Below are 12,994 nucleotides of genomic sequence, written 5' to 3' on the forward strand. Positions count from 1 at the left end.
CGTCAATATTTTGGACGGATTCTTCTGTGGTCTTGCAAAGCATACACAACGATCGACGAAGATTTCCGCTTTTTGTATCCCGTCGGCTTGCTTTCATTGAGAAAAATACGTGCGCTCGGAACTGGAAGCACGTGCCGACAAAACAGAATCCGGCTGACCTGGCGTCTCGGGGTGCACCAGCTGATACTCTTGCAAAGTCGGATATGTGTTTTTTTGGTCCAATGTTTCTGAAAGATGAGCCTGCAAAGTGGCCGAATATGTTCGAGAAACAGGACGTCGAGGTCAATGCTAATGTTTTTGAGAAGAAACCTGCTGATGTATTTACGGTTGTGGAGTCTGCTTGCCCAATGGACCGAATGTTAATGAGGTTTTCTTCTCTGTACAAATTAAAGTCTGCAGTCGCTTGGATGCTGCGCTTTAAATCTTATTTGTTGCAAAAAGTGCGACGCCAACCTCAGCCAGTTTCAAACACGCCTTTGACAGTTCATGAGTTAAAGCTTGCTGAGATGGAGTTGGTCAAGTGTGTGCAAAGATGTCACTTTGCTCAATGGATGTTTGGCATGTCCCGAGAAGGGAGGTTGAAAAAGATGACTAAGGCATCACCAATATTTCGATTGGATCCATTTCTTGTTGAGGGAGTTTTACGCGTTGGTGGGCGACTGGAGAAAGCCCCAGTTTCGTACGAGGCACGCCATCCAGCGATTCTCCCTCACAACTCGTGTTTGACCGATCTAATCATTACTGATTTCCACCAGCGTGTTGGTCACTCTGGATTAAACCACACATTGACGACTCTGAATCAACCTTTCTGGATCGTGGGGGGAGCAGTTGCCGTTCGCCGCGCGTTAAGTCGTTGCCTGAAGTGCCGACACCGCGATGCCAAGCCCGCGAAGCAGCTGATGTCTGAACTCCCACCTGCTCGTTTACAAATGAACGTCCACCCATTCTCTTATACTGGTGTTGATTACTTTGGCCCTCTGCTAGTCAAACGAGGGCGCAGCGAAGTGAAAAGATATGGATGTCTATTTACTTGCCTCACAACACGTGCAGTTCATTTGGAAGTTACATGTGACTTGAGCACCGACGCCTTCGTCAACGTACTCCGCCGCTTTGTTGCGCGACGAGGTGTGGTTTTGCACATGTACTCGGATAACGGCACCAACCTGGTTGGTGCGGAACGTGTTCTAAAGGATGGAATTCGAAACTGGGACCAGCACCAGATCGAAGAACACTTGAAGCAGAAGGAAATACAATGGAACTTTAAACCGCCCAGTGCTAGTCATATGGGAGGAGCCTGGGAGCGGATGATCCGCTCGGCAAGACGCATACTTTCAGCCTTGACAAACGAACGGACGCTCACTGATGATCAACTGCAAACTCTGCTGTCGGAAGTTGAATCAATTCTGAATTCTCGTACTCTGACACCGGTCACCTGGGACGTTGATGATGAAACTCCACTTACCCCGAACCACTTGCTCAGGGTAAACCCTTTTGGCGGCCTTCCGCCGGCCGCTACGAATGACCGTGACTGTTATGCCCGCCAAGGTTGGCGCCACGTCCAATACCTTTCGGATCAGTTCTGGAAGCGCTGGTCGAGAGGATATTTGCGTACTATTATCTCACGTCAAAAATGGCATGATGAGAAAAATAATCTCCAATTGAACGACGTTGTCCTTTTGGTGGACAACGCATCCCCGAGATCGTCGTGGTCGATAGGAAGAATCGTCGCCGTCCATCCTGATGAGCATGGAGTTGTACGAAACGTCATGGTTCGATCCAAGGGAAACTGTGTTCGAAGGCCTATACACAAGTTGTGTTTAATCGTTCCTGCTGATGAGAAAATTCATGCGCAAACGCATGACGATCCAATGGCTGTTGCTTCGCCTGTAAACGAATTGTAAATGACATTTTGCGGTTGTGGTGTCTACTCGACGAGCGCGTCAAAATATTTGTGTGTGTTGCAAAATTGAACGTGAATGTGAACCACTTGTCAATTTTGGGGGGGAGTGTAAGAATTTCTCTGCGCTCTTGTAAGTTGTTTATAGAACCTCATGTTACACGCTTCATTGCGCATTGCACAACAAGCGTTTGATTGTTGCGTCACTCCTGCGCATGCGCGAACTGTAGCGTGGTTGATATCATTTCCAAGTTTGTGTGTCAGGGTTTGTCTCTTTCTGCCCGTGTCGACTGGTTAGCGATTGGGATTTATGTATAATGCTGTCGTAGTTGTGTAATCTAACCTAGTCTATACATTATTGCAGCTGTAAGTTATAGTGGCAAACTGTAAAGAATATTGGATTGTATTAACTGAAATTCGATTGGCGATCTTGTGATTCTGTGCATTGCTGTCGTGATAAGCTTTCTTGCATATGTTTCTAACTTAAAGTGTTCGAATTTAATCTAATTTTGAATGTAAATATTACAGTTGTGACATCCGATCGCCTATAAACTGCACAGTCGTGTTGACTGCAAGTACATATTGCTGGTGAGTGAATCGTATGTGCTGTGACGTCATAATGCCTTATTCATGTGTGATATGTTATTTCAGCTTTGCCACTCACTGAGTTACCTCTGTGGGCCATTTCTCACAGTTAAAAAACTGCATTGCTACGTGACTGACTTTTCTCATATTCGCTGATTAAAGCATTTCATTTGAGGGTGTGCTGTCGGTGTTTTGGTGAAGTACACGGGGAGTAGTTACGTACATGCGGTAATTACGGAGATTGCAGAGGTGACCTGTTACGCCGTCCGAAGAAGCTGGCCACTTTTCCGAAAGGACTGCGTTACAAGTAGTGTGTCAGGAGTGTAACCATGAGCCAACTTCTTGAAAGTATAGCAGCATCAAATATTTGTCAAGGAAGCACAGGAGTAGGTTCTCGCCCACATAACACCACCAAACAGGGAGACCCACTAAGTACAAGCTTGATTCCCTGTGTAAAAATTATAGCAAATCGGTGAGGTTTAATATTCTCTTTTGTGTAGAACATTAAAACTTGCCTTGTTTAAAATACATTTTCCTGCAGTTCATCAGCTTGCTCCATTTTTGTTACTGGTTCAACGCAGTGTTCCAACTGTTCATCCTTAGATATGAACGATAACCATAACAATAACAGAAGACAGAAGTATCTGAAAAACACGTAAACATTACAAAAAGTGCAATTAGGACATTGTTTGAAAGAAAGAGTGCAGAGCACATTAAGAGTAAAAACCAAGAGGTAACACTTTTTTGAAAACAAGCTGATAGTTTACCACAGGTAATTATGGGTCCCCTTCCCTGAAGGGGACGCATCTTGATTTCACTCTGTTTTTTTTCTTTCTTTTTTTCTGTTTTTTTCTTTTTTCTGCCGAAGTTTGTCCATGCACTTTTGGCATGAAATCTTTGGTGGATTTGGATAAAACTTTCACAGATGGTAGATATAGTTATGTAGATGTGCCATCTGCTTCGCTTGACTTGATAGCCCCAATATTTACCCCGCTAGCCCCCAAAATGTAAAACGTTTTTGAAAGTTGCTGCGCACCACAAACGAAAGATTTCTCTGGTGGAATAGTATAATGAAGACAACATAGTACTTGGTAGTTGTGTTGGTGCATTACTTGAGGACGTTTTTGCACATGCCAATCAGAGGTGTATTAACAGCCTTATGACGTCAGAAGGGTTAACAAATGTTGCTAATAACACCTCTAGCGGTCTAAATTTTAAACCTTGTCCGATTTGGATAAAATTTAACATGACTGTATATTGGATCATTGTGGTTTCATATTTTATACTTTTGGGTGTTGAACCCCATCAGTTACCCCACAAACCCCCTAAAATGGGTGAGTTTTTTAACGGTGTTAAAATTGAATGAATTGTTGTCAACTTGTAGAGTTTGTCATTTATAGGTGTCAATTGTTGTGTTTAACCTTGTAGCCCCCAATATTTACCCCTCTAGCCCCCCAAAAAGGGTGAATTTTTTAAACAATGTCCGAATTGAATTAAATTTCGACAGTTTATAGAGTGTGCTATTTATAATTGTTGATTGTTATTTTTAACCTTGTTGCCCCAGCATTTACCTCGCTAGTCCCCTAAAATGGGTGAATTTGTAAAAAGTGTCGGAATTGACTGGAAATTGGATAGCTTGTACAATTTGCCATTTATAGGTGTCAATTGTTTTGTTTAACGCTGTAGCCCCACTATTTACCCCTCTAGCCCCCTAAAACGGGTGAATTTTTTAAACAATGTCCGAATTGGATTAAATTTCGACAGTTTATAGAGTGTGCTATTTATAATTGTTGATTGTTATTTTTAACCTTGTTGCCCCAGCATTTACCCCGCTAGTCCCCTAAAATGGGTGAATTTATAAAAAGTGTCGGAATTGACTGGAAATTGGATAGCTTGTACAATTTGCCATTTATAGGTGTCAATTGTTTTGTTTAACGCTGTAGCCCCACTATTTACCCCTCTAGCCCCCTAAAAAGGGTGAATTTTTTATACAATGCCTGAATTGAATGAAATTTTGAAACTTCTAGAGTGTGCTATTTATAATTGTCGATGGTTATGTTTCACCCTGCAGCCCTATCATTTACCGCACTAGCCACCGACAATCATGAGCAATTCGCCATTGGGAGCTGATTGTTGTGTTTTAACCCATTTTCTTACTATTTCATATTTTTTCTCAGATATACCATATAATAGAAAAACCGTCAAAAATGTATGAATGGAATGAATTTGAATAGTTTGTACTCCATATAGCACATTTGTTGATGCACAGGTCCGATCACTGGGTTTGACGGTACAATACCAAACTTTCTCATAGTTATCTCTTGAAATGCATTATTTACAACTTTGCATGTGTGGGGACCCATGAGTTTCTGCTTGCAGAAACAACTAAGGTTAAAAAAGCCGGTGGCCAATATGGGACCCAATATAAAATAAGCATAGGTAATATATTATTGTTTTAAAATAGGTTATAATGTATATGCAATGGCAATATGTGCTAAGCCACCCTTCTAGTTAACTATGTTATAGAATTTCTGAACTAGAAGAAGAGGTAAAGGCTTTTTACAACAAGACAAGGATTGTGTTGGTGTAGACCAGGGGTCACCAAACTACGGCCCGCGAGGTCATTTCGTCCGGCCCGCGACCACATTTTTTAGGTTGCCAAATTGTATTAATAATGTGGCATGTTTTTCGCATCAAGTGACGTTTGTCATGTTTGTATTTTGCATATTGTGTGCTTCATAGGCGCCGAGTTTTACAAAAAATGCAAGGTGGCGGACGTAAATTATGACGTCACTGATGCGTGCATCCACATGAGCTCCAATTCAAAGCACAATAAACTTTCAATAGAATGCAACGTTCGTCAAATTCTTAATTTTTTTAACTAATGTTCATTTGAAACACTTTGCTTTAACGCTATTAAATGGTTTAGCTTTTTTTACGCTGTTAATGGTAAGTAAAAAATGTTTCTTCAAATTGTTGCTCTTGTATCACCTAAAATATATTTTACCATATTACAGTACAATCGTGTTGTACACAATAATGGCCATACATGCACTGCCAACAATTGTGTGTTGACGTCATAAACAAAGCGCTAATGCCAGCATGCTTGTTTAAATCAAAATTATTCCCAAATTTCTTCAGATTTTACGATGTTTCGTACTATACCGCTACAAACAAATCAAAATATCTACGGCGGCCGCCAACGCCCACTCGGCGCCTATGATGTGCTTGTGATGTGTGACATATGTGGCATGTGACATGGGCTCCCGCAGCGAATGACATGTGTCATGTTCATATTTCAGATGTGGTGTGCTTTGTTTTCCAGTTTCTCACCCGGCTTGTGGTTGGATGTTGGATGACGAGAGAAGTAGGTCTGCATCAAACAGACAAGTGACATTGAACTTATTTTGAACGTCGCATTGAATCACGGCAGAGGATGGAGCCAGGTATCTACAGATCAGGGGCGGCTCGTGCTAGGGTGCTGCGGAGCTGCAGCACCCCCTAGATATTTTTACTTAATACACCTACCATAATATTACAAATAACTTTCATTATTTTTATTTTTTTATTCCTTAGCAATATATGATAAGCATAATTTCCGCCCTAATCACCTTTTTTTTCATTAAAAAATTTTTTTGGGGGAAACACTAATGTATATCTATGCTGGAACTGCAGCTCCAGTTTTCTGACGTTTCGTGACGTTTTGCGGTTCTGCGCATGCGCACTTTGAAAAGCTACATGCTGGGCGAAATAGGAGCCAGGGTGCTGCGGCTCGCGCAGCTCCACCAATCACGTAGCGTGTGACCTGGGCACCCGGAAGTAGTTGTCTGTTCCGCGTTTATTGTGTGCCAAAGCAAATCACGTGTACCACCAGGTTCGACAATGAGTACAGTACGACAGTTATTCTTTTTTTAATTAATTTTTACAGTTTTTGATTGAAAGGTTAATCATGGCTTTTCAAGATTCTAATTCGGTGACTGTAAGTGAGCTTCAGCAACTTAAGATTTAGCAGTTATCAAGTGTTGAAAAGGTAAGTATAAAGAAAAAAGGGCGTCCAACGCCTGATATTCAACTTTGTCAGCCGGGAATGAGCCACAACAAGAAATATATACGCAGTTTTAATTCTGAATGGTATCAAAAGAAAAAATGGCTTTGTGGTTGTGAAGTTAAAAATGCACTGTTCTGTTTTCCATGTTTGCTGTTTGGAGGTGATGAAAAATGCTGGACAAAAGATGGTTTTACAAATGTAGCCAAAATAGGTGAGCAAGCAGAAAAACATGAGAAGTCAAAGAAGCATGTGGACAATGATGTTTCACTTTCACTTTTGGGAACTGTAAATATTAAGGAAAAACTTAGTGAGGCCTATATAGACTTTCAATTATTGAACACAACAAAAAAGTGGAAAAAAATCGTGAAATTTTGTGCAAAATAATAGACTGCATTTTGTTCTGTGGAAACTTTGAAACTCCCTTACGTGGACATGATGAAAAAGATGAGTATTGATATAACGGACATGTACTGTTTGTCTAAACAGTAGCTGCTAAATTGCTTCACAGGAAGTGTTTCTTAAGAATGAACATTCTACAGACAAGATAGTAGTGACCACCAAGCACATCCTATTGTTGACAAAGAAATACTAGTTACTGAAATGAAAATGTTTCTGTAGATCTGATGTTCATGATTACTTTGGAAATAATCTAGATGATGTTTTGACGTGAAATTACTAGGATGAAAAATCCTTTTTGCTGTTTCCATGAGTCCTTCAAAGGCAAAGCAGTTTGGATGCAAACCTTTGTTAGGAACACCATTATTTCCAAAAGACTTGCACTTGCAGTGCTAGTACTACTAAATAGAAAAACAGTTTCTCAGTTGTCATTTGGAATCAAGGAAGAAGCTATCAATTATCATGCCCAAACTATAACTTTATGATTCATTTTGGTTGTAAAAAGGAAGCACAAGGTTTAATAATATGGTTTAAATTTAAGTGAGAGTGTTGTAAATTTTAAAGCTTGAAGGAGTTTTGCACTTAAAAAAAGCAATTATATGCTATTTGCCAGCAAATAAAGCAGCAATTATAGCAGTTAAAAATCTAAAAGACAAGTAATAGTCTGTACACAAAAATTTAAAAAAATATGTTAAAATAAACAAGTTCTGACACAAATGTAAAGTGGTTGTTAAATTTGTCAGTTATGATACCAATAAACAGCTGTATGGCTAGTTTTTTGTGTGACAATTATAATCTGTGAAGTGTCATATAATATGTTGAAAACGCTGACTGTGACCATAAGGTTACTTAAATGATACCATTTTTTTTAAATGTTGTCGAACTGAAATACTTCGACCTTTTTCGACCCATTACTTTTTTTTCTATATTCTTGTTGTGTTTTACCGTATTTACAACCGCTTAGTTTCGAGTCTGTGTCACGTGTGTTTTTGTTCCACATTATCACTGCATGTTATGGTGTTTAGCCGTCGCTGTGCAAGTAAACAAAATACACAAATGATATCGTCTGCTGTTTACACTCGTGTACATTATTGCGTAACAAAAATTACGTCACAATGGAGTTTCTAATTAAGATTTGTATTACTTGTTTTTCTACACAAAACAATGGTTAGAAAACTATAAATGTAGGTTTTCTATATATTGCCAACTTATATATGTTCAATAAAGGCTAAAATTTTGAGCAGCACCCCCACAAATTTTAGGCACGAGCCGCCACTGCTACAGATAAAGAAAGACACCGACACCATTCCGTTGTCATTCTGCAAAATATGCAAATTTAGAAGCAGTGTCTGTTCATATACAGCAACTCGCAAACAAACAGACGCGTTTTAGTAAGCTGCAGACAATATATCATTTTCCGACCTAAGTGTTCTCATCAGTGCAGCTGGAGACAAGACATTGTCTCAATAGGTTAGTGTAGTCAAATTACGGTACTCCAGTTTGTTGCGAGTAACTTGCTAAAACCCCACGAGCTGATAAGACCTCACAGATCAAAACATTGTGCGGTGTCTTCAGTATACCTACCATGTAATGTCTCTAAGCTTTTGAAAGTGACGTTTTCATTATCGCATTTTGATTTTTCTTTCGTAATATATTTGAACAACTTATATTTTGATAATATATAAGTTACCTTATAGAGCCCTTCGCATTGGCTTATGTCAAACACGAACATCGGATCTGACCCCGTGACCTTGCAGCTGTCATTGAGTTGAGAAAGAGGAGTTTCCCTGCCAAATGCTATGTACAGTGTGTCACCGAGTTCGTAATCTAATGTCGTCTGTTCATCAGCTGTGACTCTGCGAGGATCAGGTATTTGCTATTTGCAGATCAGTTCAATTCAACATGACTAAAATTCTTTTTATGGAATATATAGCAATACCTGCATTAGAACCTTACGACTAAAAATAAGAGAGAACCAATGACTAAGCACAAGGTGGCGCTGCTATTACTTTAAATGTGTACCATGTTGTAAGTTGTGTGCATCGCTATTCTTTTTTAAACATTATGTAGCCACTGTTGAGCTGCATTGCGTTTAGCGCTCATCCACCAATTGTGCCCTCCGCTGTTTTGCGCAGCTGTTTCCGGCTAGTTGGTTGATTTAGTGCAATTGTGTCGCTATGCATTTTTTTATTAACTTATCTCGACCATTCCACGACAGTTACGAAATATGACGTCACACTTTGCGCTGCAGTGACATGTAGTTTCAAGTGAAACATTTTATCTGTTTCATTCTGCAAAACATGGCTTTCTTGCCGTGCATAAGCGCCCCATTAACGTTGATTTAGCCGGTAAAGTGGAAATTTGCGTTTTTGTAAACAACGTCTTATCTGTATTGTTACAAGTTAACGACACAATAAACTTACGTGATGGTCAAATCCCTTTCTCTGCATTCCAAGTAATGCAATGCCTACAGCTTATAGAGCGGTAATTATTGTAAGCACATATTATCTTTTTTTAAATTAAACAAACAATTTTTGTATACCTTCTTCTAGGACCACTGTTGCATTAAACCCCATTCTATTAGAATTTATGTCACTGAGAAACATAGCGGTGAGACTTGTTGCGTCGACACGGTGTTCAAATCCTTGAAGCGACCCATTAAGTGTCTCCACACGATTATTGTCGATCTTGAACTGATTAAAAAGTTGCGAATTAGAAAGCTTAGTTGCCAAAGTGGCGGTTTTCTTGCCCAATTGGGCTGCAATTTGTAACCAAGTTGCGGTGCGTTTTTTGAAATAACAGTTATTTTGATGTAAGGTCTTTCTTGTTTCATACAAACAAGATTTAGGCCAGATATCACAAATAAATAAAGTATGCTTTTTAAATTGAAAGTTATTGGTAAAGAAACCGCTCTCATTATTTGAACTGAACTTACGAATAACATGTCATAGGTGAATTCAAGATAAAAAGCTGAGAATTGGAACAACAAAGACTTCCTGGTATCGAGTTGAAAATTCCATGTGCACACTTGATTAGATGGGTAGTTGCTCGGAAAGTTTGGAGACATGAAATTAAAAACTGTTCCGGTTGCATCTTCGCCACACAGAGTTGCTGAAATATAACAGAATAAACTGACTGAAACGGGCTTGATTTGGACCTAACTTCTTACTCTGTTACTATATATTTGCTTACCTCGAATAATTCTGAAATGTACTCTTTCTGTTGTATAGTTTGTTGCACATTGGATGAAGGCTTTCGGGCCGCTAAAGACCACTGGAAAAGACGGACCTCCTCCCTGCAAAATCCCGGCCAAATTGCCTGAGTTGCAACCTGCATAATAAGAAAAGAGATTAGTGTTTTAAATTGGATTTATACACAAGTTCGCGGGGGTTACGGGGTCTCGATGAGCGCCAAAAGTAAAAGTACAGTTGCAGCTATATGAAGTCACTCATGTCATGTATGGCATTTTAAAAATAAGATTCTTATTAACCCCAGATAAGTCGAAACTTAACAAAAAAATGTATAGGCAATTGGACTCCATTAGAGGGAAATTTACCTTACAGAAGTTATTTGCTGCCAAATCGGCTTCTCGTATATAAGCGACCATTCTGGCTAATCCATACGTGGAAGTAAATCGAAGGATGAAACTGTCACATGATGGTTGAATGTAGCCCCCATACTGATTGGCTATACTCGTCCCACCGCATTGAGCATCAGAATCTAAAAAGTATTTACAATGTGGGAATTAGCATGATGTATGTTACAAACAAGTATTTCATTAAACTCTCATGTGAATTAAGCATACACGTATTTCAAAGCATTAACTTATCTAAAGTTTGACTGGTTTAGTATGAACATTAACCTTCGCTAAAATTGTCTAATCAACCGAAACAAATGTGACTTCACGGTGCGATTCCGACCGAATTACACGATTTTTGTTAAAATGTACCGTATTTACTCGATTGTAAGCCACACAACCGGGAGGTTAAAAACCTTCAAATGCCGCTGCTTAGAAGGAATAAATAACCGGTTACTCGGTGGCAAAAAAATATAGTAGCTGTTTTGCCTAAAATATTCAGTTTATTTCAAAGCAATTATTAGGCCAATACTCAAAGTTTTTTTAAATGCCAAACCAGAACTTTATTTCAGTGTTAATCTGTCAAGATTCTGGAGTGCGAAAAGTTTGATCGGATTATGATACTCATTGACAAAGATGGTAATTATGGCAACCCAAGTTTTAACCATAAAAAGTATCATTATAATGTAGTAGATCAACATTTTGCAACTTAATTGCAACAAATTAACTTACGTCCGTGTAATAAACTTAGACTAAAGACAAAAAGGGCAATTTTCACAAGTCGGCTCGCCCTTGCTTAACGTAGCCCCCTTGTTTTAACGTAAGTTATAACGGAAAACATATGGCAAGTGTTAACTGCAATCTAACAAATTTAAATGAGTGTCAAACGTTTTCCCCCATTCGTGCATACCCACAATGCACCAACCTCCTTCTTGTGAGCCCGTATTACACGGTGTAGCTGCAGCGCGTTCAGACATTATCTACCGATTGTTCCCTATACTGTTTTGCGTTTCATAAGGTTTTAACGTTACGCGTCTATTCAGTGCGATTGTGTCGCTATGTTTTATTTGACAAAGCGAAATAAACTCAACTCAACTGTTTCACCCACATGTTTTCAACTGATTGTACGGTTTGCGGCGTAAAGTTTTACCAAGTACTGACTTCAGTTGTTGCAGTCTTTTGTTTGTTATCTATTTTACATGGTAAGATATATTATGTGTATTGTTTTACCACGGGGATTTTATGTTTTATGGTAAAACGTTTTGGCAAATGCTCATGCCATTATTATTTTTATGTTTTTTTGTAGATAGTGGTGATGTTATATATACACACACATATACATATATAGCTTACAATCTTAACGGCGAAAGACTTTTCATCATTTTGTTCATGTAAGTTACTTAAATCTAAACCAGTGGTTCCCAAACTTTTTCATATTTTTTTCAAAACGGTCCCTTTGCCATTATTTCGAGGGCTCGCGGTCCTTAAGCCTGAATGTGCATTTCATAAAAAACGAAAGTTGATTGAAGGATTTTAGCTAGTTATGCAAAATTGCGCATAACAATCATCCAAAGACAGCTTGTGACATCACAAACAGGACAAAAACATTGCGATTGTGCGCAAATAGTTGCATTTTTGATAGTTGTCATTCAATAAAGGTCATTGTTTAGCAATGGAAACAGTCGATTCTCAATTCTACTTAGATTTAAACTTATTTAGTGGCACAAACTGACGCCAAATAAGATTATAGAATTGCTTCAACCGCTTCGCGCTCCCCCCAAAATTGCCTCACGGACCCCAGTTTGGGAACCGCTGATCTAAACGATAAGAACTACACTTAAAACGAGAAAACTTTTTGATGAAACAAAATTTGAAAACCACTTACCTTTGTGCAGCAAACTCATCGAGCAGACAAAAAGAGCAAACTTTAAAAGTGGAAATGACATTTTTTACCTTTTTAAAATGATTAACTGTACTAACTATCAACTGCGAATATATTACCAGAATATAACAAAAATATTTCAATTTTACACTACAAAAGCTTCAATTATGATGCGCAATTGCAAATGATTTGGAATATATAACTGAGATACCAATTTTACAGTATAAAAGGTAATATCTAATTTCTTACAACTAAATACATTTGCTTTCGGCAGAGCTGATATTATAATCCTACCTACCTGCTAAAACCCTTCGTATGCGGCAAGCGGGTTCCCTCATATACATTATAACACACTGCGGCCTATTTAAGACTTACTGCCGGAAACACCGCAAGCCCCGTAACACAATGCAGGTGATTCAAACCGGAACAAATCAGCTGCATCGCTTATCCTGTGTGAAGATTCCGCTATATCTAACTGTGTTGGAGTCTCTAACGTTCTTTTCGATACAATGTGTTGAAACAGGATGCAGACAATGTACATTTACTTAAAATCGCTTCAGCAACATCAACATTACAAATGGTGCCTCTCAACTAAAATGCTTCGTATAA

At 38.9% G+C, this 12,994-nt stretch overlaps 1 protein-coding gene across 1 annotated transcript; it reads right to left on the minus strand.

Moving 5' to 3' along the window:
* Positions 1-7,791: 7,791 nt before the first annotated feature.
* On the minus strand, positions 7,792-12,474 carry LOC145219253 (uncharacterized). Its single transcript, XM_080086637.1, has 6 exons — positions 12,389-12,474; positions 10,483-10,646; positions 10,119-10,256; positions 9,862-10,037; positions 9,469-9,619; positions 7,792-8,782 (listed from the first exon to the last, which is right to left on the minus strand). The coding sequence occupies exons 1-5, from the start codon at positions 12,447-12,449 to the stop codon at positions 9,514-9,516; spliced, it is 645 nt and encodes a 214-aa protein (XP_079942763.1). The 5' UTR covers positions 12,450-12,474; the 3' UTR covers positions 7,792-8,782; positions 9,469-9,513.
* Between the last annotated feature and the right edge of the window lie 520 nt (positions 12,475-12,994).

Source organism: Phallusia mammillata, chromosome 3 (assembly GCF_965637545.1).
Source record: "Phallusia mammillata chromosome 3, kaPhaMamm4.hap1.1, whole genome shotgun sequence".
In the NCBI taxonomy this organism is placed as follows: Eukaryota; Metazoa; Chordata; class Ascidiacea; order Phlebobranchia; family Ascidiidae; genus Phallusia; species Phallusia mammillata.

What these genes read in the sequence shown, in the direction of transcription:
- LOC145219253 (XM_080086637.1), bottom strand. Translation starts at nt 12,449, where the DNA reads ATGTCATTTCCACTTTTAAAGTTTGCTCTTTTTGTCTGCTCGATGAGT. An exon ending in GATGAGTTTGCTGCACAAAG is followed by an intron (nt 10,647 to 12,388) that starts GTAAGTGGTTTT and finishes AATACTTTTTAG; the next exon opens with ATTCTGATGCTCAATGCGGT. An exon ending in ACATTTCAGAATTATTCGAG is followed by an intron (nt 10,038 to 10,118) that starts GTAAGCAAATAT and finishes GTTATATTTCAG; the next exon opens with CAACTCTGTGTGGCGAAGAT.